Source organism: Rosa rugosa, chromosome 4 (assembly GCF_958449725.1).
Source record: "Rosa rugosa chromosome 4, drRosRugo1.1, whole genome shotgun sequence".
In the NCBI taxonomy this organism is placed as follows: domain Eukaryota; kingdom Viridiplantae; phylum Streptophyta; class Magnoliopsida; order Rosales; family Rosaceae; genus Rosa; species Rosa rugosa.
In genome coordinates, this window is record NC_084823.1 from 31796644 (window position 1) to 31822599 (window position 25956).

Sequence of the window (25956 nt, forward strand, 5' to 3'; positions counted from 1 at the left end):
AGTACATGAAAGCGTAACTACTCGCATGTATATTTCTCAAATGCATATATATATATATATATATTTTGAGAAGGTGATCATGCCACGGATCATTAGGAAGTTGTAGAACTATTTTAGGTTTAATTTGGTAGGATTTGTCTCAACCTTTCATTTAAAGTTATTGTCATGGGTGCAGCTTCCCAATTTTCATTTTTGTTGGTATTGTCAAGAGATTTAGTCTAGTCTCCATCTTTGTAATTGTTTCTTTCTATTTGAATAAAAACTCCTTATTTTATCGAGGTTCATAAAATAAATAATATTTTCTCATTATAAAACAAAGAGCATCTTTAGCAGACTCTCTATTCTGGCTCCTTAGCTATTTTGGAGAGCATATTTTGTTTTTTTTATCTATTTTAGCAGCTGCACCAGACTCCTAAGTGGCTCTCCATTATAGCTTTTAGCTATCTCGCTCCTAAATATAGAGAGCGAGATGAAGCTCTCTATAATTTAAAACATTCTTTTTGAGTTATTTTATGTAATTTATAAATATATTTAAACTAATTATCTTCATTTAAACAATAAATAAATTCAAAACTAGCTAAAATAGAGAGTACTGATGTAGACGTATTTCTAAAGCAGCTAGCCAAAATGACTTTTTAGCTACTTTGGTTAAAGTTGACTGAAAAATGGCTAGCATTGTTAAAAATGCTCTAATTGATGTGTACATATTCAATTTCATTCTAAATAGAGAAGATGTGGTATCTTCAAAGAAAAAAGAAAGAAAAGATTGAGGAGGATTTAATGTACCGACGTGCACTTGTACCGACATAAACGGTGCATAGAATAATTTCCAAGAAAAGATTACAAGACTGTCACTCATTGTTGGAAATTTTGTTTTCATTGATTGTTAATGCATTAAACTAGCTCTTTGCTCATGACTGTTATCCCTCAAATAATTAATTGATCGATCGAACCAAGTTGTGCAAATTGGAGGTGCATTTTGATGTTTTCAGCCATACAATAATACGTGATCAATATCTTTAATTAGTTTCAAAGTTTGGTGAGCAAACCGCTAATAAACTTGGATTTTGATTTGAATTAGAGTCATTACTAGGCCGATTGAGATTGAATTTGGTCCTATTCAATTCTTATAATGGTTATAATTCTTGGGTTGCTACTTGCTCATAACCTCTTAAATTAGCCAAGACTCATGATTAAGACATACAAGTCATACTTTATTACTGATTAATGATTACACGACTATTTTTCAAAAATTAGCGATATAAGATAAGTTTATTATCTTTAGTGGACTCACACCAACCAAAACCATCAATCCTAGCCTTTTCTTTTCTTTTCATTTTCAGGAAAAAAGAAAGGAAACCCTTGTTGGACTAGCCGCCATACATGAACAAAGAAGATGATGAATCTCACCCTAAATTAATTAAAACCATTTCTTGGATGACAGGTTTGGAACAAGACTAGTGCCTGGCCTGCCTCCATGCTCATAAGATTATTAAGTGTGGGGAAAACTAACGATGGCATGACGCTGATGGGTGTTCGATTATCTTCATGTGCATATAATACATTTGTCTAACTGTGATTTGGATGCTTCACCTCACTCACCAGTCACCGCCAATCACGTGTTATGTCCAAAGCGGACTGTGGCGCCCTCATGACGATCCAATGGTGCTGCCCAGCTAGCTGCACTTTCGAAGGTTGTTAACCTTTTGAGGTTCAATAACAAACATAGACGAAATGTGTTGCTTCCTTACTCTGGCTTTACGTCAGTTCCCAAACGGCAAAGTTGGCTCAACAACATTGTGTAATCGAACGCCGAACCCTTATCTAAGGGCAACTACATACAGAACAAATTATGGTTTTGAACCCTTCTCTCTCCAAACTATGTTCACCTCAGAATTTTTCCACTTATTCCATCACTTCAAGGATTGGTTGGTGTTCTGATATGAGACGTTATTTCAATATCAATTTGGTGTGCTCCTGCACTATACGTGGTTCTTATGAAAAGAATAAAATTTAAGGCTCTCTGATGATAAGTTTACGGATTGATTGAACTCAAATTTCAAGTCACCTTGCATAGCTTAATTTTTAGGCGAAGGCGTTATCCACCACGATTGTAACATTCACCTAGGTAGCTTTTTTTGGTCATAAACACCTAGGTAGCTTACAATACAGAATTAAAAAGCCTCTTGTATGTTGGCTTAAAGGCTAAAGCTAACATAAATGGGGCTTTAAACACTGCTGAACAAAGATTAGATTTTGGTGTTTTGTTTCGAGACTTTGAGGGTTTTGTATTTGCCCGTTTGGTGGGTTATGCGCACAGGGCCGGCCTCACATGATAAGAACGATTTTTTTAATATATTTATCTTATTTTTATTTTTATAATAATAATAATAAGGGATAATGATAAAAAAGGTCATTTTGAAGTGCCTTATTATAATTCAAACAGCACAAATGTCCCGATGATAATTAAGGTCACTTGTTCACGTTCTACCACTGTACTTCAATTTAATTACAAAACTGCCACCGTCAGTTTTCTCTGGCGGTTTGTGAGAGGTAGACTAAAACGGCACTATTGTTTCGTCTTCTCCACATTACTTCGGAAATTCAAACCTCAAAAAACCGCTCAAACCTACTCCGAAATAGAGAAATATTAATCTCCGGCGGCCACATTCTTAGACACATACCTTCTCCGACGACTGTTTTGCTCAACGGTGAAGCAGCGCCGACTCTGAAAAGTACTTCACAGAAAAAGCCCCAAATTTTAGGGATTTGAAGAATTGCAGAACTCGAATCGTCTACCTCGACCGGGTAATCTTTCAGCCTCGATTCTCGGAAACTTCTCTTACTTAATTTCGAGTCATTGATATAGTATTTCTGCATTTGATATAGTATTTAGTTACTGTAAAACTGAATGTCATTGGCCAAGTCACTAGGCAAGTTACTGTAAAACTCAAGTAACTGACCAAGTCACTGATAATGTAGCTGACCATGTAACTGACCATGTAACTTACAATATATGTAACTGACCATGTAACTGAACATATAACTAAGCATGTAGCTGAATATGTAACTGGACAAAAAACATTAAAACTATAAGTCACTAGAGAAGTCACAGCCAAAATGATATTCCTATTTCAGTTTGCAGCGTGCCGCTGCACCGCAACGGCAGCGTTCCGCTGCCAATTAATAAACCAAAGTTGTTGTAGCTACTTCATTTTTTAATTTTCATTAATATTTGCAGCGTGCCGCTGCACCGCAACGGCAGCGTTCCGCTGCCAATGACCAAATCTATATGCAGTGATCCAACTACAAGTCATAGAACAAGTCACCGACAAGATAACTAAAAACTAATGTCAATGGACAAGTCAATTAGTTTACAAATGGTTATGTCACTGTACATGTAACTATTAAAAACCTGTAGACACAAAGAATACTGAAGGATTTTTAAAAGAAGAAAGCAGATACACTGTCTCATAGTCAAAAAAAAAATTCCAATGAGTAAGCACCTTACAAGCACTTCTTATCATTTATTGAAAAAAATGAAAAATCAAAACAAAATTTCAAACTGTATTGGAGTCACTTGCCATGTCACTTGCCATGTCACTGTTAAAGGCATGTAGGCAGAATTGAACCTATATCGGAGCTGTACAACTCTTTCTGTTGTGACCATCACATTTTCCACACCTACCACACTTGATCACCCTGGTTTTCTCGCTCCTTTTTCTGAACCTCTTCTTTCTAGGCCTTCCCGGTGGTCTTCTAGTCAAAGGCGGCTGCAAGATCACCGCATCTCTACCAAAATCATGCACTTGCTTCGAAATAGAGGGAAGAGGATTAATTGGGAAAGAATAAGTTTCTCGATATTTATCCACCTTGTACAGCTCATTGACATACAAATACGGGGAAGAACCATGTTGTTGGATCACTACAAGTGCATGGGAACATGGGAAGCCATACAGCTGCCATTTTCCACACGAACAAAACCGAGTTTCCAAATTTACCATGCTATTGTACTTCTGGCAGTGAACTTCATACACATAGGTATCAGACCTGCTCACTCTCCAATGCCTTCCGACTTCCAAATTGTCCTTCAACTTCTTTTCAATCACTGGGCACAACTCAGACAACCATTCATGAGCATCCTGCTTCCGAGCAGCAATTGAAGCCATGGACTTCACTCTAATGCCATCATTAATATCAAGAATAGGAAGACTCTTCAAAGGCAACACCCAATTATTGAAAGACTCAGCCAAGTTATTTGTCATTTCACCAAATCTTTCGCCATTAAAGTAAGCCATACACCAGTTCTCCTTGGGAAGATCCTCCAGAAATTGAGCAACTATGTCACCGCCTTCACTCCTCAAGATTTCCATGTTGAACTCATACATCTCCGGTGTGCGAGAATAAGCACAACACATAAACAAGTAAGGAATCCTATCCTTGAGGTAAGATCCAGCTGGAAATTTGTCAGAAAGGTTAGACATCAGGTGTCTAAAACAAAACCCATGTGGATTATTAGGAAACACTCTAGGGAAAGCACTAACAAGCCCAACATGACGATCAGAAATGAATGTCACCCTCCTCATAGGGTGTTTTGCAAACTCTTCAGCCAAAACCTCAAGAAAAAATCTCCAATTACTCTCATTTTCAGAATCCACAATAGCATAAGCAACTGGATACAAGCCTGAACAGAAAAACAAAATAATGTCACTGCCATGTAACTGTTAATGTCACTGACCATGTCGCTGACATAACTGCAAATTACTTGACAGTGACATGGCCAGAGACATGTCATTCAAATCACAGAACATTTAGGTCATTGGACATGTAACTGTCAATGAACATGTAAGTGACCATGTCAGTAGCTATGTAACTAACCATGTCACTTACATTACAAAAAAAAAAAACAAGACATGGCAGCAAATAGAAAACAAGAAAAATAAAAAACTACAAGTAATGAAGGAGATTCAACCTTGATTGGCATCCTTTGCCGATGCAGCAATAATCTGCCCCTTGTACTTGTTGGTAATGAATGTAGCATCAATGAAAAGAATAGGTCTACAAGATTGAAAACCCTTCATCCATGCACCATAGCTCACAAACATACGCTGAAACCCGTGTGTTTCTCGATGAAACTCAACCACTATCCTAGAGTCGGGGTTTGACTTCATAACAGACTCACTGAACCAAAGTAGCTGAGCATAAGACTCAACTTCATCACCATGTAGGGCTGTTTTTGCCAACTCCGTACCATACCAAACTGTACGATAAGCAACATCCAAACCATAATCACTCTTGATCTCATCAGCTATATCAATTGGCTTTTTGTTTGGATTGGCACGAATCTTATCAAGCACAATAGACTTGACAACCTTGGATCCCATCATCTTACTCTTCTGCAAATGAATCACACCATGACAAGTGTGAACATTAACCAACCTTTTAATCATAAAGAAACCATTAGCCCTACATAAATAAGCCTTCACCAACCAATTGCAGCCTTGAGAATGTTTCTTAGAACACTGAGCAATAACACGAACCTTGTCATTTCTAACAAACTCATATGAAAAGCCAATTTTTATAGTATACTTACGCAGCTTATCCCTAAACTCAACAACCCCACCCTCAAACTTTTGGCCTTCAGAATGAATATAACTCTCCCAACCTTTCGTCATATAACTCTTCGGTGCCTCTGCCCTATAACACCCCAAATAATCATTCTCCTCAAGCATGGTACTAGAATCCTCACACACTGTATTACTCACCACACTTTCACTAATAGAAGGCAAATCAGTCACAAACACTTCAACAAAATCAGAATTGTAACGAACCAAATTCCTAAAAATATTCTCATATCAACTTCACTCTCTAGAAAACATGAAGTAGAATCCGGAGGAATAATGTACCTCTGTCACACCCCGAATTCTGAATTTAAGTAATTCATATTCGAAGCATGAACCTCAAATACCCTGTTTATAATCTCAGAATTTTTTTCTCAAAATCAACTGCACATTACACCTCTCGATAATTACATAAACCAAATCCTCAAGCTACTTATTACAGTACACTCTCACCAAAACAAATTATAAAGCTCAAGAGAGCACAATTCTCCTCACAAAACAAATGCTATAAATGTAATACTAATATTCTAAACCGCACGATCACTGCCCTGATTCTCCTGACCTGTAAGACTACCCGCTACACAATTTGAATAGTGTACCGGGAGTTGCAACAACACAAAACCCGGTGAGCTTTTGACAGCCCGTATGAGTAAACAAGAAAGAACTGTTGATTTATTCAATTATATTTATTATAACTCAAGTAAACAATCGACGCACTCACAATGTAATTCCAAAAATCACAGAAACATATATAAGCATATTTATTCTCGATACTTCTTTTAAAACTCAGCATTTGACTGATCACCACCAACAAATATTGCAACATTAATATGTGAAATAACATTAAAGCAAAGCATGCTTGATTCTCTTTCCACTAACACCTTCACATATTAACAATATATCACAAATAGATATTTGATCAAAATAATATAAGTACACTTTTCTTTTTAGTGAATTTTCGGATTAACTGGTAACAAATCATAAATACAAGTGCTAGGGTCCAACGTACTATACCCAAAGCACGAGTAAGCCAGGTTGACTGGTAACAAATCATAAATCCACGTACTAGGGTCCAACGTACTATACCCAAAGTACGGGAAAGCCGCAGCATACTAGGGTCCAACGTACTATACCCAAGTATGTATACTCAAAGTAAGCAACCTTCCTAAGAGTATAATAGTGCACTATCTGTAGGGACTAGGGCCCAAGGCTAACTTCCACATATCACCAAAACACATTTACCAGTAATTCACTTAAGCACGGGGTAGTAGATAACACCCGACTTCACAATTGTACTTCTCAGACATAATCAAAATCACCAAAATACAATCTTTATGATTTATAGATCATATATATGTATATGTACACCCACATAAAGAGACATATTATTTCAAGACAAATCTTTATTTCTTAAAATAATTTCCACATATTCACCATTGGGCATATAAAATAGCTTTCACACCACATGATCAACATTTCATTATTCAACAATTAAATGCGAGATTAATAGCTTGAATAATATCCAATTCATTCTCAATTATTTCATCACACCAATCACACGTCAACCAATATATATATTCCACGTAAATATATATATACGTAATCATCCGCTCAGGGATGACCACTAATACCAACTATAGTTCAAGCATAAAAACCGTGAAATTCATTTGTATAATAAAATCATTTTACTTACCTATGGACCGTAGTTGATCAAGTCCATATGATTGAAAACAAATATTTATTCCACAAATATTTTCACACAATTGCGACAAAAATAAAGTAATTAAATTTATTCGGTTCGTAATATGAACCACGTGAGGTTTACTCACCTCTAATCCAGCTGCGTCTTCTTAACAGCTAAAACAACAATTTTCCCGAATTGTCCGCCAAATCAATCCGTCGATAACCTAATCCAATAATGATCTTAACTTAGCCAACAACTCATAAATGTAATTAAACGACGATCCAACGGTCAGATTCAAATTAAACGATGATCCAACGGTTGGATCTGAATTTAATGATGATCCAACGGTCGGATCCTCACGGATCGCCTTTAGGATCATCCTCCAAAATTATCACGAAGATCCAACGGTCAGATCTTCCTGAATCGCCCTTACTAACATCTCCACAAAATTATATGAAAATCCGACGGTCGGATTCTCACGAATCGCTTTCCGAATCACTATTTCTCAATTATACGAAGATCCAACGGTCGGATCTTCGCCCGTGACCTCACAAAGTCACCGGGACAGTCATACGATCAACATATTAAAATTTGAAGTAAAACCGATGGTCTGATCTTCGCAGATCGTAAACCGAAGATAAAACGTAAAAACCGTAAATAGTAACGTAAAAACGTAAATCCACTATTTATCAACTTTTTCTAACATGACCAAGTTATATATCAAAACGCTCGTATGGATGCATAGATCATCGCCTAGATAATGAAAACTCGAAATATGGTCTGACGCTCCGCCACAAGCGGTGGTCAGTGGGCGGTCAACGCGGCGGTCAACTCCGGGTCAACCACCTCCGATGGCAAAGCGACCAACTACAAACTGGTTCAAAATGAAAGGGTGATCGACTTCCATACCTGGAGCTAAGCCTGGTTCGGCCTAGATCGTCCTAGATCAAGCGTTGAAGTTGGATTAATCCGGAGCGTCTGATCTGATTCCAGATTGAATCAGAGCCGTCGAAAAAAGTCAAACCTTGATCAAGCGCTCTACACCCAAAATCGTCATGCAAGGCTTATATGGGGATGATCAGGGGGAGGAGGAGATCACGAAAATGGGGAGGATCGGCCCGTGCAACGCCGGCACGGCCAAGATCCGATCGGGTCAAAAGCTAGGCTCGGGGGGGGCTTCGATCCACGTCTGGGGGCAGCGTCGATGCAAGGCGATGGCACCAGGAGACTGGACGGCTCACGGCGAAGCCAGGGATGGCCGGGTCGTGGCCGGAGAACGCCGGAGGAGGGAGATGGGTCCGGGTCGGGTCAGTCGGGTCGGCTGCGTAGGGAGGAGAGAGAACGGAGAGTTTCAGGGACCAAAATGCAATTTTGAGAAACTTTCGTCCTTCCGAAATAAATCAGATTTTCCACCTATTTATAGAAAAATCCCAATTTTTAAATATTCATAACTTATTCATACGAACTCCGAATATTGCGTTCCACATATGCACGCGATCGTATCGACGAGCTCTACAACTTTCATGAAGGAAGTTTTCCCAAATTTTGAACGCATAAAAAGTCAACTTTGTTGACCCCCTAAAAAAACGTTCGTTTTCGAAAATAAAATCGTTCGAACTAATTCCACAACTTCTCCAAGCTTCGTACTCGCTCCTACTATCGTGAAATCATTTCTAAAAATCCATGTAATTTAATTTGGATTTTCGGGGTATTACAGTCTACCCTCCTTAAAGGAATTTCGTCCCGAAATTTAATCGTGAGTCCATTTCTCCCGATTAAAGTTTTCAGAACACTAACCAAGCATCAACTTGATCACCACAATTCTTACTTCAACTACCACACTTGACTATACTATCTCCAACTTTACCAATACTGTAGAAATCTACAGATACCATACCGTAGAAATATACAAAGCTACGGTTCTACGTATAAAAATACGTCCGTATACTGAGCGTATACAAGATCCAAAAATAAATGTAAGAGGCAAGGGTCGAACTCCCGACCTCGAACACAAAAGTTTTGCTCCCAACCACTGAAGCAAGAGCTGCTTCCAATAATATATGCTCACGTGTTATATTTATTATGTCATAAGCGACATAAATAAAATAAAAGGGGTGGCAAGGTTCGAAACCTTAACCTGCTGCACAAAGGCTTTGCCCCCCAACCACTGGAGCACAAGCTGCTCTCGATGATAACTATACCATTCCTTTTATTTAAACCAAGCTGTTTCAAATTGTTTCAACAATCCGGCCCAAAACACCCAAAACTGTTGCAGAAATCCGGCCCATGAATTTCACCCAAAACTATTTCAGAAGTTCAGCCCATTGGGCCTCCACCCACAACTACAGTGAGGGCCTTGATCCAAGACAAGCCCACGTACGGCCCACCTGCCACGGCTTATCCCTTCCGTGATTTAAGGCAATCAGAATCACTTTCGGCTAAATCTGTCTGCCACAGCGCCTCGAAATTCGGCATGTCCCCTTACACGCTCAACACGCGCCAACAGCTTTTCCGGGTTTCGGGGCGACTTTAATCCAACGCGTGGATTCAAATTCTGAGATCGTTCATCCAACGGTGGAGATCTGCTCACCTTGTTCTATAAATAGGTGCATTCTGGAGACGCGACTGTTCACTCCAAAGGAAAAGAAATTTTCTTCCGAGCTCAAGCCTTTCTCTCTCAACTCTTCAGCCTTTCTCTTCTCAAATCCCCAGTTTTTCACTCTCAGATCTTCAATCTTTCTTTCTCAGATCTTTTCTTCCATTTGAAGATTCGATCTCATCTTTCCTCTGAGAATCTCAGATCTCCAATCACCAGTTCAACAACTCCAATCCTTCTAACAAAATCTCCCTCAAACACTAAACCATGTATTCCTCGATTTTCACATCCTCTCACTCCATGACCCAAGAGCCACGAACTCTGCAACTAATGGAGCTCCAAACCCCGCAACAAATGGAACTACAACAACGGCAACCAACAGAGGAGGGAGGAAACACCCAAGCAGCCGGAAGTAGTGCCAACATGGATTTCTGGCGAAGCCGTACCAGGTGGATTCCTACTCCAGAACAAATAAGAATCCTCAAGGATCTTTACTACGTCAAGGGATTTAAGCGTCCAACTACAGAGCACATTCACGAGATCTGCCTCCAGCTGAACCAGTATGGACATGTTGAGGGTAAGAACATTTACTTTTGGTTCCAGAACGTCAGGGCTCGAGAGAAGCAGATGAATAGGTGTAATCAGGCTGCTCCAGTGCCCATGGGAACTAGTTCTCTTGGTACTGGTGGATCCATTGATCTCAATTTTGGGTCCACTGGTTCTACTGGTGCTGGTGGATCCATCGACATCAATTTTGGGCCAGCTGGTGGATCCATTGACATCAATTTTGGGTCCACTAGTTCTACTGATGATGGTAGATCCATTGATCTCAACTTTGGTTCCACCTATTCTACTGGTAATGAAGGATTTCTTGATTTAAATTTTGTTTCATATTCTTCCTCACACTTCAACACTAATACCAGTACAACTCTTTTGGCACAACAGGAGGACAAACATCCCTGCAACAACGAGGAGGAGATCACCAGGAGGTTCAAACTCTTCCTTTGTTCCCCGTGCATGGCGAGGACGTCTTTGGTAACCTGAAGGCTACTTCCGAGGAAGGTAGCGCTTTTGGTTACTATTCTGGTGGCTCAGGCGGTTACCACAGTGGCTCAAACGTTTCTCTTGAGCTCAGCCTCAACCCATCCGGAGCTGCTGACTAGGCTTAGCATAGCATAGTCCTTGTTTTCCTTTTTTTTTTTTTGTAATATAAAATCAATAAGATGGTGTGCATGTTTTCTTTTCTTTTTGTTTAACCATCAACAACACCAAGGATCGAACCTTGGTCACCCAATACTATTTTCAAAACCATAAACAACTCTACTGCACACATCTTTCATAATTGGCATCCCCCTATGAGGAGCTTAGAGTATTAACTCTATTGCCCCAGCACTAATTAAAGTGGTAAAAGACTCATCCTAAAATTAATAAGATTGAATGTATGTTGATACTTTTCCAAAATCACAACAAACACTCGAAATAATTTCGAACACAACAAGATAGTATTGCACACACAAACAAAGTTGTAAAAGACTTCGCTGTTAAATAACGAAAGATGCATCATGCAACATACCACATAGAACAACACTTTACAAAAAGAATTCACACGCAAAAGTCTACTATAGACATCAAGCACAGCCTGTCACAACACACCAAGAGATTAGGTCCTCTAGTATCACACTTCGCCTTAGTAAGAAAAGTCTTAAGGCTGATAAGGCATCTCTATTCCCTACACCTTGCTAAAGTTAGCATCCATTCGTCTCCTAAACCCATAGTCTTGAGAACTCTATCTCATAACCTCTCACACTCCTATCATCTTTGAGTTGTGAGATCAATTCTCTTTCCAACTACTTCTAAATCCTCAACATTTTTCACCATTTCAACCTAAGAATAGAATTCATCGCATCAACCACTAGTGGAACAGACAGCTCAACCTCGGATGCCTACACCTCATCCACAACTGTCTCCATAGAAAGATCCTGTTCCTACATCAGACTAGGCCTCTACCAAAGGGTCTACTTCAATCCTTAGTTATGCTTCCCAATTTGTCCATTACTTCGGAAGCATAGCAAAAATTGTTTAAAACTTGTATAACACTCAAACATAGCATCAGTCAATACAAGTACCTAATAACCAATATACTAACACACCAAGGGTATTTCATAACTCCTAATACGACCAAACGTCCTAGATGACTCCTAACACTCTTACATACCAATGACTTGATCAATACTGAAGAGCACACGATGGGGATCCGCTGCAGACGGGCCATCACTCGGAAAGTATTGACAAATCATTAAGTATGCACCTCACGCTCTGATACCAATCTGTCACACCCCGAATTCTGAATTTAAGTAATTCATATTCGAAGCATGAACCTCAAATACCCTGTTTATAATCTCAGAATTTTTTTCTCAAAATCAACTGCACATTACACCTCTCGATAATTACATAAACCAAATCCTCAAGCTACTTATTACAGTACACTCTCACCAAAACAAATTATAAAGCTCAAGAGAGCACAATTCTCCTCACAAAACAAATGCTATAAATGTAATACTAATATTCTAAACCGCACGATCACTGCCCTGATTCTCCTGACCTGTAAGACTACCCGCTACACAATTTGAATAGTGTACCGGGAGTTGCAACAACACAAAACCCGGTGAGCTTTTGACAGCCCGTATGAGTAAACAAGAAAGAACTGTTGATTTATTCAATTATATTTATTATAACTCAAGTAAACAATCGACGCACTCACAATGTAATTCCAAAAATCACAGAAACATATATAAGCATATTTATTCTCGATACTTCTTTTAAAACTCAGCATTTGACTGATCACCACCAACAAATATTGCAACATTAATATGTGAAATAACATTAAAGCAAAGCATGCTTGATTCTCTTTCCACTAACACCTTCACATATTAACAATATATCACAAATAGATATTTGATCAAAATAATATAAGTACACTTTTCTTTTTAGTGAATTTTCGGATTAACTGGTAACAAATCATAAATACAAGTGCTAGGGTCCAACGTACTATACCCAAAGCACGAGTAAGCCAGGTTGACTGGTAACAAATCATAAATCCACGTACTAGGGTCCAACGTACTATACCCAAAGTACGGGAAAGCCGCAGCATACTAGGGTCCAACGTACTATACCCAAGTATGTATACTCAAAGTAAGCAACCTTCCTAAGAGTATAATAGTGCACTATCTGTAGGGACTAGGGCCCAAGGCTAACTTCCACATATCACCAAAACACATTTACCAGTAATTCACTTAAGCACGGGGTAGTAGATAACACCCGACTTCACAATTGTACTTCTCAGACATAATCAAAATCACCAAAATACAATCTTTATGATTTATAGATCATATATATGTATATGTACACCCACATAAAGAGACATATTATTTCAAGACAAATCTTTATTTCTTAAAATAATTTCCACATATTCACCATTGGGCATATAAAATAGCTTTCACACCACATGATCAACATTTCATTATTCAACAATTAAATGCGAGATTAATAGCTTGAATAATATCCAATTCATTCTCAATTATTTCATCACACCAATCACACGTCAACCAATATATATATTCCACGTAAATATATATATACGTAATCATCCGCTCAGGGATGACCACTAATACCAACTATAGTTCAAGCATAAAAACCGTGAAATTCATTTGTATAATAAAATCATTTTACTTACCTATGGACCGTAGTTGATCAAGTCCATATGATTGAAAACAAATATTTATTCCACAAATATTTTCACACAATTGCGACAAAAATAAAGTAATTAAATTTATTCGGTTCGTAATATGAACCACGTGAGGTTTACTCACCTCTAATCCAGCTGCGTCTTCTTAACAGCTAAAACAACAATTTTCCCGAATTGTCCGCCAAATCAATCCGTCGATAACCTAATCCAATAATGATCTTAACTTAGCCAACAACTCATAAATGTAATTAAACGACGATCCAACGGTCAGATTCAAATTAAACGATGATCCAACGGTTGGATCTGAATTTAATGATGATCCAACGGTCGGATCCTCACGGATCGCCTTTAGGATCATCCTCCAAAATTATCACGAAGATCCAACGGTCAGATCTTCCTGAATCGCCCTTACTAACATCTCCACAAAATTATATGAAAATCCGACGGTCGGATTCTCACGAATCGCTTTCCGAATCACTATTTCTCAATTATACGAAGATCCAACGGTCGGATCTTCGCCCGTGACCTCACAAAGTCACCGGGACAGTCATACGATCAACATATTAAAATTTGAAGTAAAACCGATGGTCTGATCTTCGCAGATCGTAAACCGAAGATAAAACGTAAAAACCGTAAATAGTAACGTAAAAACGTAAATCCACTATTTATCAACTTTTTCTAACATGACCAAGTTATATATCAAAACGCTCGTATGGATGCATAGATCATCGCCTAGATAATGAAAACTCGAAATATGGTCTGACGCTCCGCCACAAGCGGTGGTCAGTGGGCGGTCAACGCGGCGGTCAACTCCGGGTCAACCACCTCCGATGGCAAAGCGACCAACTACAAACTGGTTCAAAATGAAAGGGTGATCGACTTCCATACCTGGAGCTAAGCCTGGTTCGGCCTAGATCGTCCTAGATCAAGCGTTGAAGTTGGATTAATCCGGAGCGTCTGATCTGATTCCAGATTGAATCAGAGCCGTCGAAAAAAGTCAAACCTTGATCAAGCGCTCTACACCCAAAATCGTCATGCAAGGCTTATATGGGGATGATCAGGGGGAGGAGGAGATCACGAAAATGGGGAGGATCGGCCCGTGCAACGCCGGCACGGCCAAGATCCGATCGGGTCAAAAGCTAGGCTCGGGGGGGGCTTCGATCCACGTCTGGGGGCAGCGTCGATGCAAGGCGATGGCACCAGGAGACTGGACGGCTCACGGCGAAGCCAGGGATGGCCGGGTCGTGGCCGGAGAACGCCGGAGGAGGGAGATGGGTCCGGGTCGGGTCAGTCGGGTCGGCTGCGTAGGGAGGAGAGAGAACGGAGAGTTTCAGGGACCAAAATGCAATTTTGAGAAACTTTCGTCCTTCCGAAATAAATCAGATTTTCCACCTATTTATAGAAAAATCCCAATTTTTAAATATTCATAACTTATTCATACGAACTCCGAATATTGCGTTCCACATATGCACGCGATCGTATCGACGAGCTCTACAACTTTCATGAAGGAAGTTTTCCCAAATTTTGAACGCATAAAAAGTCAACTTTGTTGACCCCCTAAAAAAACGTTCGTTTTCGAAAATAAAATCGTTCGAACTAATTCCACAACTTCTCCAAGCTTCGTACTCGCTCCTACTATCGTGAAATCATTTCTAAAAATCCATGTAATTTAATTTGGATTTTCGGGGTATTACAGTCTACCCTCCTTAAAGGAATTTCGTCCCGAAATTTAATCGTGAGTCCATTTCTCCCGATTAAAGTTTTCAGAACACTAACCAAGCATCAACTTGATCACCACAATTCTTACTTCAACTACCACACTTGACTATACTATCTCCAACTTTACCAATACTGTAGAAATCTACAGATACCATACCGTAGAAATATACAAAGCTACGGTTCTACGTATAAAAATACGTCCGTATACTGAGCGTATACAAGATCCAAAAATAAATGTAAGAGGCAAGGGTCGAACTCCCGACCTCGAACACAAAAGTTTTGCTCCCAACCACTGAAGCAAGAGCTGCTTCCAATAATATATGCTCACGTGTTATATTTATTATGTCATAAGCGACATAAATAAAATAAAAGGGGTGGCAAGGTTCGAAACCTTAACCTGCTGCACAAAGGCTTTGCCCCCCAACCACTGGAGCACAAGCTGCTCTCGATGATAACTATACCATTCCTTTTATTTAAACCAAGCTGTTTCAAATTGTTTCAACAATCCGGCCCAAAACACCCAAAACTGTTGCAGAAATCCGGCCCATGAATTTCACCCAAAACTATTTCAGAAGTTCAGCCCATTGGGCCTCCACCCACAACTACAGTGAGGGCCTTGATCCAAGACAAGCCCACGTACGGCCCACCTGCCACGGCTTATCCCTTCCGTGATTTAAGGCAATCAGAATCACTTTCGGCTAAATCTGTCTGCCACAGCGCCTCGAAATTCGGCATGTCCCCTTACACGCTCAACACGCGCCAACAGCTTTTCCGGGTTTCGGGGCGACTTTAATCCAACGCGTGGATTCAAATTCTGAGATCGTTCATCCAACGGTGGAGATCTGCTCACCTTGTTCTATAAATAGGTGCATTCTGGAGACGCGACTGTTCACTCCAAAGGAAAAGAAATTTTCTTCCGAGCTCAAGCCTTTCTCTCTCAACTCTTCAGCCTTTCTCTTCTCAAATCCCCAGTTTTTCACTCTCAGATCTTCAATCTTTCTTTCTCAGATCTTTTCTTCCATTTGAAGATTCGATCTCATCTTTCCTCTGAGAATCTCAGATCTCCAATCACCAGTTCAACAACTCCAATCCTTCTAACAAAATCTCCCTCAAACACTAAACCATGTATTCCTCGATTTTCACATCCTCTCACTCCATGACCCAAGAGCCACGAACTCTGCAACTAATGGAGCTCCAAACCCCGCAACAAATGGAACTACAACAACGGCAACCAACAGAGGAGGGAGGAAACACCCAAGCAGCCGGAAGTAGTGCCAACATGGATTTCTGGCGAAGCCGTACCAGGTGGATTCCTACTCCAGAACAAATAAGAATCCTCAAGGATCTTTACTACGTCAAGGGATTTAAGCGTCCAACTACAGAGCACATTCACGAGATCTGCCTCCAGCTGAACCAGTATGGACATGTTGAGGGTAAGAACATTTACTTTTGGTTCCAGAACGTCAGGGCTCGAGAGAAGCAGATGAATAGGTGTAATCAGGCTGCTCCAGTGCCCATGGGAACTAGTTCTCTTGGTACTGGTGGATCCATTGATCTCAATTTTGGGTCCACTGGTTCTACTGGTGCTGGTGGATCCATCGACATCAATTTTGGGCCAGCTGGTGGATCCATTGACATCAATTTTGGGTCCACTAGTTCTACTGATGATGGTAGATCCATTGATCTCAACTTTGGTTCCACCTATTCTACTGGTAATGAAGGATTTCTTGATTTAAATTTTGTTTCATATTCTTCCTCACACTTCAACACTAATACCAGTACAACTCTTTTGGCACAACAGGAGGACAAACATCCCTGCAACAACGAGGAGGAGATCACCAGGAGGTTCAAACTCTTCCTTTGTTCCCCGTGCATGGCGAGGACGTCTTTGGTAACCTGAAGGCTACTTCCGAGGAAGGTAGCGCTTTTGGTTACTATTCTGGTGGCTCAGGCGGTTACCACAGTGGCTCAAACGTTTCTCTTGAGCTCAGCCTCAACCCATCCGGAGCTGCTGACTAGGCTTAGCATAGCATAGTCCTTGTTTTCCTTTTTTTTTTTTTGTAATATAAAATCAATAAGATGGTGTGCATGTTTTCTTTTCTTTTTGTTTAACCATCAACAACACCAAGGATCGAACCTTGGTCACCCAATACTATTTTCAAAACCATAAACAACTCTACTGCACACATCTTTCATAATTGGCATCCCCCTATGAGGAGCTTAGAGTATTAACTCTATTGCCCCAGCACTAATTAAAGTGGTAAAAGACTCATCCTAAAATTAATAAGATTGAATGTATGTTGATACTTTTCCAAAATCACAACAAACACTCGAAATAATTTCGAACACAACAAGATAGTATTGCACACACAAACAAAGTTGTAAAAGACTTCGCTGTTAAATAACGAAAGATGCATCATGCAACATACCACATAGAACAACACTTTACAAAAAGAATTCACACGCAAAAGTCTACTATAGACATCAAGCACAGCCTGTCACAACACACCAAGAGATTAGGTCCTCTAGTATCACACTTCGCCTTAGTAAGAAAAGTCTTAAGGCTGATAAGGCATCTCTATTCCCTACACCTTGCTAAAGTTAGCATCCATTCGTCTCCTAAACCCATAGTCTTGAGAACTCTATCTCATAACCTCTCACACTCCTATCATCTTTGAGTTGTGAGATCAATTCTCTTTCCAACTACTTCTAAATCCTCAACATTTTTCACCATTTCAACCTAAGAATAGAATTCATCGCATCAACCACTAGTGGAACAGACAGCTCAACCTCGGATGCCTACACCTCATCCACAACTGTCTCCATAGAAAGATCCTGTTCCTACATCAGACTAGGCCTCTACCAAAGGGTCTACTTCAATCCTTAGTTATGCTTCCCAATTTGTCCATTACTTCGGAAGCATAGCAAAAATTGTTTAAAACTTGTATAACACTCAAACATAGCATCAGTCAATACAAGTACCTAATAACCAATATACTAACACACCAAGGGTATTTCATAACTCCTAATACGACCAAACGTCCTAGATGACTCCTAACACTCTTACATACCAATGACTTGATCAATACTGAAGAGCACACGATGGGGATCCGCTGCAGACGGGCCATCACTCGGAAAGTATTGACAAATCATTAAGTATGCACCTCACGCTCTGATACCAATCTGTCACACCCCGAATTCTGAATTTAAGTAATTCATATTCGAAGCATGAACCTCAAATACCCTGTTTATAATCTCAGAATTTTTTTCTCAAAATCAACTGCACATTACACCTCTCGATAATTACATAAACCAAATCCTCAAGCTACTTATTACAGTACACTCTCACCAAAACAAATTATAAAGCTCAAGAGAGCACAATTCTCCTCACAAAACAAATGCTATAAATGTAATACTAATATTCTAAACCGCACGATCACTGCCCTGATTCTCCTGACCTGTAAGACTACCCGCTACACAATTTGAATAGTGTACCGGGAGTTGCAACAACACAAAACCCGGTGAGCTTTTGACAGCCCGTATGAGTAAACAAGAAAGAACTGTTGATTTATTCAATTATATTTATTATAACTCAAGTAAACAATCGACGCACTCACAATGTAATTCCAAAAATCACAGAAACATATATAAGCATATTTATTCTCGATACTTCTTTTAAAACTCAGCATTTGACTGATCACCACCAACAAATATTGCAACATTAATATGTGAAATAACATTAAAGCAAAGCATGCTTGATTCTCTTTCCACTAACACCTTCACATATTAACAATATATCACAAATAGATATTTGATCAAAATAATATAAGTACACTTTTCTTTTTAGTGAATTTTCGGATTAACTGGTAACAAATCATAAATACAAGTGCTAGGGTCCAACGTACTATACCCAAAGCACGAGTAAGCCAGGTTGACTGGTAACAAATCATAAATCCACGTACTAGGGTCCAACGTACTATACCCAAAGTACGGGAAAGCCGCAGCATACTAGGGTCCAACGTACTATACCCAAGTATGTATACTCAAAGTAAGCAACCTTCCTAAGAGTATAATAGTGCACTATCTGTAGGGACTAGGGCCCAAGGCTAACTTCCACATATCACCAAAACACATTTACCAGTAATTCACTTAAGCACGGGGTAGTAGATAACACCCGACTTCACAATTGTACTTCTCAGACATAATCAAAATCACCAAAATACAATCTTTATGATTTATAGATCATATATATGTATATGTACACCCACATAAAGAGACATATTATTTCAAGACAAATCTTTATTTCTTAAAATAATTTCCACATATTCACCATTGGGCATATAAAATAGCTTTCACACCACATGATCAACATTTCATTATTCAACAATTAAATGCGAGATTAATAGCTTGAATAATATCCAATTCATTCTCAATTATTTCATCACACCAATCACACGTCAACCAATATATATATTCCACGTAAATATATATATACGTAATCATCCGCTCAGGGATGACCACTAATACCAACTATAGTTCAAGCATAAAAACCGTGAAATTCATTTGTATAATAAAATCATTTTACTTACCTATGGACCGTAGTTGATCAAGTCCATATGATTGAAAACAAATATTTATTCCACAAATATTTTCACACAATTGCGACAAAAATAAAGTAATTAAATTTATTCGGTTCGTAATATGAACCACGTGAGGTTTACTCACCTCTAATCCAGCTGCGTCTTCTTAACAGCTAAAACAACAATTTTCCCGAATTGTCCGCCAAATCAATCCGTCGATAACCTAATCCAATAATGATCTTAACTTAGCCAACAACTCATAAATGTAATTAAACGACGATCCAACGGTCAGATTCAAATTAAACGATGATCCAACGGTTGGATCTGAATTTAATGATGATCCAACGGTCGGATCCTCACGGATCGCCTTTAGGATCATCCTCCAAAATTATCACGAAGATCCAACGGTCAGATCTTCCTGAATCGCCCTTACTAACATCTCCACAAAATTATATGAAAATCCGACGGTCGGATTCTCACGAATCGCTTTCCGAATCACTATTTCTCAATTATACGAAGATCCAACGGTCGGATCTTCGCCCGTGACCTCACAAAGTCACCGGGACAGTCATACGATCAACATATTAAAATTTGAAGTAAAACCGATGGTCTGATCTTCGCAGATCGTAAACCGAAGATAAAACGTAAAAACCGTAAATAGTAACGTAAAAACGTAAATCCACTATTTATCAACTTTTTCTAACATGACCAAGTTATATATCAAAACGCTCGTATGGATGCATAGATCATCGCCTAGATAATGAAAACTCGAAATATGGTCTGACGCTCCGCCACAAGCGGTGGTCAGTGGGCGGTCAACGCGGCGGTCAACTCCGGGTCAACCACCTCCGATGGCAAAGCGACCAACTACAAACTGGTTCAAAATGAAAGGGTGATCGACTTCCATACCTGGAGCTAAGCCTGGTTCGGCCTAGATCGTCCTAGATCAAGCGTTGAAGTTGGATTAATCCGGAGCGTCTGATCTGATTCCAGATTGAATCAGAGCCGTCGAAAAAAGTCAAACCTTGATCAAGCGCTCTACACCCAAAATCGTCATGCAAGGCTTATATGGGGATGATCAGGGGGAGGAGGAGATCACGAAAATGGGGAGGATCGGCCCGTGCAACGCCGGCACGGCCAAGATCCGATCGGGTCAAAAGCTAGGCTCGGGGGGGGCTTCGATCCACGTCTGGGGGCAGCGTCGATGCAAGGCGATGGCACCAGGAGACTGGACGGCTCACGGCGAAGCCAGGGATGGCCGGGTCGTGGCCGGAGAACGCCGGAGGAGGGAGATGGGTCCGGGTCGGGTCAGTCGGGTCGGCTGCGTAGGGAGGAGAGAGAACGGAGAGTTTCAGGGACCAAAATGCAATTTTGAGAAACTTTCGTCCTTCCGAAATAAATCAGATTTTCCACCTATTTATAGAAAAATCCCAATTTTTAAATATTCATAACTTATTCATACGAACTCCGAATATTGCGTTCCACATATGCACGCGATCGTATCGACGAGCTCTACAACTTTCATGAAGGAAGTTTTCCCAAATTTTGAACGCATAAAAAGTCAACTTTGTTGACCCCCTAAAAAAACGTTCGTTTTCGAAAATAAAATCGTTCGAACTAATTCCACAACTTCTCCAAGCTTCGTACTCGCTCCTACTATCGTGAAATCATTTCTAAAAATCCATGTAATTTAATTTGGATTTTCGGGGTATTACAACCTCAACATGAAATTGCCTTGAATCAAATCCGGAAAACGAGAGCGTATGGAATTGCATAGGTCAACAAACGACCAATTATGAAACAATGGAACTGTCGCTGCTTCACCAGAATAAATAAACTTGACAACATAGCTAGTATCCATAACAACTGCACAAGAATAAAACAAATCATTATCCATGTCACTACTAAGGAAATCAACAGAATCAACACAAACAAGTCACTGCCAAAGTAACTGTTAATGCCTGAACAGAAGAACAACATCATACTAGCAAAATAAATGATAATTCCTGAACAAAACAGCAGTATTAAAAATGTAACTGGCCATGTCACTGATAAAAAATCACAGTATAGAACAAATATAGTACAGCAATAGCACAAAACATCATCAACAATTCAACATAGCACTGAGTTCGACGAAGGAGAAGAAAACAGTAATCCAAAACGAACAATTCAACAATTTAACACAAACAACAAAAATACACTGCAAAATCCAAAACGAACAAATTCACAGAGAGATGGCTTACCGATCAAATCAGAGAAAACCAGAGAGAGGAAGAAATAGAGAGACTGTAACTAAGCACTGAGTCAACGAAGAAGAAGAACACAATAACGTGATCAAGACAAACACCGACGAAGCCAGAGATACAGAAAAAGAGAAAAGACCTGAGGAAGCTCCAAAACCACTTTCAGATCGTCGCAGAGGCACAAAGATAAATCGGAAGCTTCCGACGGAGAGGGCAGCGAAGAAAGAATCTCGGAAAGAGATCTCCGATCAAATCGAATCGGAAGCTTTCTGATCAAAGGAGAGAGAAAATTTGAGCTCCACGATATTGAAATGGAAGGTTATAAAGGTTTATTACCTTAGGGGCAGAATCGGAATGATAAAAATTAAAAACTGACCTTTTTTAACATGACCTCATTATTCATAAGGACTAAACTAATATTAATAACAATTTACAATGGACATTCATATCAAGTGGGAAACTAGGTGACCTTATTATCATTTCACTCTCTAAAGTGACATTTTCCATCATTTCCCTTAATAATAATTATTATAAGTAATATAAAAAAGAATCCATGTTCATAAGTGTCTCTAAAATTTCTTTATTAATGCACCAGACTGAAAAAAAAATAGAAGAAGAAGAACAACAACAAGTCGTTATTAATAATTCTCTTTAAAAATTTTTTTATCAATAATTGTTGGTGTGTATAAAAATAAAAATAAAACTATAAAAAAATCTAATAAAAAATATCAGGTTAGAAAAGAGCCAATCAGAACAAAGTGTGAAAATAATGGTTTTATTGCGTACCAACGCAATTAAGTTCTATTTGAGCAAAAGAGAAATATATAGTGTTCTTTAAGTATATATTAAATTCGATAATCCTCTGAGGTCCGCCAGAGAGCGGTGGCCGCCTCAGATTGCACCCACTCAAGTCCACTCCTCTGTGCGCACTTTGTTACTTTCCCTTAGTAGAATTGTACGTATCTGATTTTTCTCACCAACATATGGCATACTCACTTTGAATCTAACTCCATTATGGTTTTGAATGCTGTTAAGAGTTCTAATCCTCATACTTCTCACAAGTTTGCTTGTATTGGACTTATAATTATTTTATGGCCTCATTTATTTCGCAGATTTGAGGTTTTGAAAAAGAAAATTTATTCATTTTATATGTTTGGTAACCACAAGGATAAGAACAAATTTTCTAATGAAGAAAAAAAGTCGAGGAACCTGAATCCTCCCATACATTTGCTTTCTAATTAAAATGAAAATTTTTGTATAATTAAAGGAAGATCTTCTAATTAGTTATGAATTTACTTTTCATGGAACGAATCAGCTGTTTTCTACTAACCTTGTGTCAATTCTGTCACAGGTCCATTTGATTGACACTTGTCCCATGACTTAATTATTAGATAACGCTGCTAGCTGTTTTTTAATTTTTATTTTTTGATCACATCAACAACTTATATTAGGCCTCATCAAAAAGCCCGCGGATCAAGTGGGCCGATGGAGGCCCGCCGGCCCTAAGGGCTTTTAGCCCGGCCCGGCCCGTCAAAAAACCCTCAAAAGCCCGCCTCGGTGGGCCGAGGGCCGGCCCGCCAAAAGCCCGCAAAAACCCGGCCCGGCCCGTAGGCCCGGCCCGTAAAAGCCCGTAAAATATTATATATATATATATATATATATATAGAGATATGTGTGTGTGTTTATAAATATATATATACACACATATAGATATATATTTGTGTCATTGTGTGTGTGTGTTTATATATAATATATATGTGTGTGTTATATATATATATATATATATATATATATATATATATATATATATATATATATATATAAAACAGAGCATAAAATTAATACATAAATATAATAAAATTACTAATATTAAAACTGATTATTGAATTGACTAAGATTGAAAATTAAATTACAAAACATAAACTTACTAGTTTGAATGCATGAAGGGTTTACAGTGAGTACAGAAGGGAAAGGGAATGACTAAAGCGGAGGCTACTCAACACATGAGTTGCTCCGCTAAAACTAGGGAGAAAATGAAAGAAGGAAATGAACTTGTAAATTGAAACTTGTAATAACTCAAGGAGGGATGCTCCTTATATAGGACTTGACGCTCCGACATTTGGGTCAGGGAATCTGCTTTTACTCGGGAAAGGCCAAAAACAGGAAGCAGCACGATTAGCTGTGTTTTTGCCTCGTGAGTGAATAGCACTGTTCATGAATAGTGAATTGTCTGTCTCGTGAGTGAATAGTAAAAAGTTACTATTTATGAATAGTGACTTGTCTGGTATTGGCTTTACTCGAAATCTTCATATGGATCTTGACTATCTTGGTAATCAGCCCATCTGGCTGTTTTACCGGGAGTGTCTGGATGACTGTGAGAAGAGGATGAGGAGCGGGAAGAGGCTTCTTCTTCTTCTTCTTCTTCTTCATCTTCATCGTTACTGAGGTTAGCAGCTTGTTCTAAGAGTTTCTTGGCTAACTCTTTCAATTCTTCTGACTTGGATGATGTATCGGATTTTGCTTTCCCCTTGGATTTTGAAGAGGAAGGTAACTTGTGGGATTGTGGTTTTGACTGAGAAGTGGATGCCAGTTGGGTTGGCATTGGAGTGGCTGGAGATCTTGACTGAGAAGGTTGTGCTGGAGTGACTGGAAATTCTTCATTGAATTGGGAGATAATTCTTTCAATTTTGAAATTATCCCACCATTTGACTAGGAAGTGTCTGGAGACTACATGTTCTTTGACTTCATAATGCCATTTAAAGATCCAGGGGAGCTTGTATTTGGCCATAAAATGTAATGCGACTGGAAAATTCAAGTCATAATTTGTGAAATTCATGACTGTTGAGAAACAGGTGACTGCATTCTTGATCTCTTGTGGGAGGATATCGAAGGGGCAACCATGAGCCCTCCACCATCCAAGGAACCACATTGGAAATTGTCTGTTGAATTGAATGAGAGATCTCCGCATTTGTGGTAGGTGAAAGGGGGATCACCCCATTGAGAAAGAGAAATGATGCGAACTATGTAGAGAGAATGGTACAGGATTTTGGTTGGGTCTTTTTTGGTCGGTTCCTTGATTTCATTGATCAACAAAGCCAAAAAAATATTCAAACCCTCACAAAAGCAAAATGGAAAACACCTACTAACTCAGTTATTTCTTCCAGTCATCCTCCTGTTGAAACTATAGTCATTGACCACCTACAAACGCTCATAACTGCATCACCTTTTAAAGTTTCTGGAGATGATCCAGAAAGTAAAAAAACTATTGAACAAAATAATTACACGAATCAAAGCCTAGTCACTATAGGAAGTCAACTAGACAAATTAAATAGAAACAAAAGTAGATAATATTTTTTCAAAAGTAAGCATTATACCCCAACCACGATCAGAAACACCTTTAATCCACTTTAGTGAAATAAATAAACCTAATCTCAAGCCCATCTCCACTGCACAAAAAATTGAACAAATGCTCAAAGAACTCAAAGCTGAACCTAGTAGAATCGCAGTCATCCATACCCACGATTCATCCTCAGACTCCTCCTCTGATAATGATTCCGATACCATTTCTCAGATAAATCAAACATTTCAAGAACTCCAATTACATAGGATAGTTCACCCAAAGAAACGGCATTTTAAAAATTGGACAGAACGCCCTTTACCATTAGATATTCAACCCACTAATTATCCCAGTAATCAGTTTTCAGTCTCTTCCGACAAAACGTATGAATGGAATATTGATAATTTATCAGAACAAGAAATACTAAACAA

At 39.1% G+C, this 25956-nt stretch overlaps 1 protein-coding gene and 1 long non-coding RNA gene across 2 annotated transcripts; both read right to left on the reverse strand.

The window, feature by feature from the left end:
• Nucleotides 1-2604: 2604 nt before the first annotated feature.
• On the reverse strand, nt 2605-5028 carry LOC133744652 (uncharacterized). The gene is made up of 4 exons (XM_062172723.1): nt 4973-5028; nt 3730-4684; nt 3028-3070; nt 2605-2874 (listed from the first exon to the last, which is right to left on the reverse strand). The coding sequence occupies exons 2-4, from the start codon at nt 4584-4586 to the stop codon at nt 2605-2607; spliced, it is 1170 nt and encodes a 389-aa protein (XP_062028707.1). The 5' UTR covers nt 4587-4684; nt 4973-5028.
• Nucleotides 5029-5953: 925 nt separating this feature from the next.
• Nucleotides 5954-21645, reverse strand: LOC133706549 (uncharacterized). Its single transcript, XR_009844595.1, has 3 exons — nt 8215-21645; nt 7451-7528; nt 5954-6198 (listed from the first exon to the last, which is right to left on the reverse strand). It is a non-coding gene; the product is annotated as an uncharacterized LOC133706549 (long non-coding RNA).
• Nucleotides 21646-25956: the final 4311 nt, after the last annotated feature.

Coding starts and splice junctions, on each gene's coding strand:
- LOC133744652 (XM_062172723.1), bottom strand. CDS start 4,586: ATGAGGAGGGTGACATTCATTTCTGATCGTCATGTTGGGCTTGTTAGT. Junction 3,071..3,729: donor GGAAGGCCTAGAAAGAAGAG/GTTCAGAAAAAG, acceptor TTTTTTGTCCAG/TTACATATTCAGCTACATGC. Junction 2,875..3,027: donor GTTATATGTTCAGTTACATG/GTCAGTTACATA, acceptor TATCAAATGCAG/AAATACTATATCAATGACTC.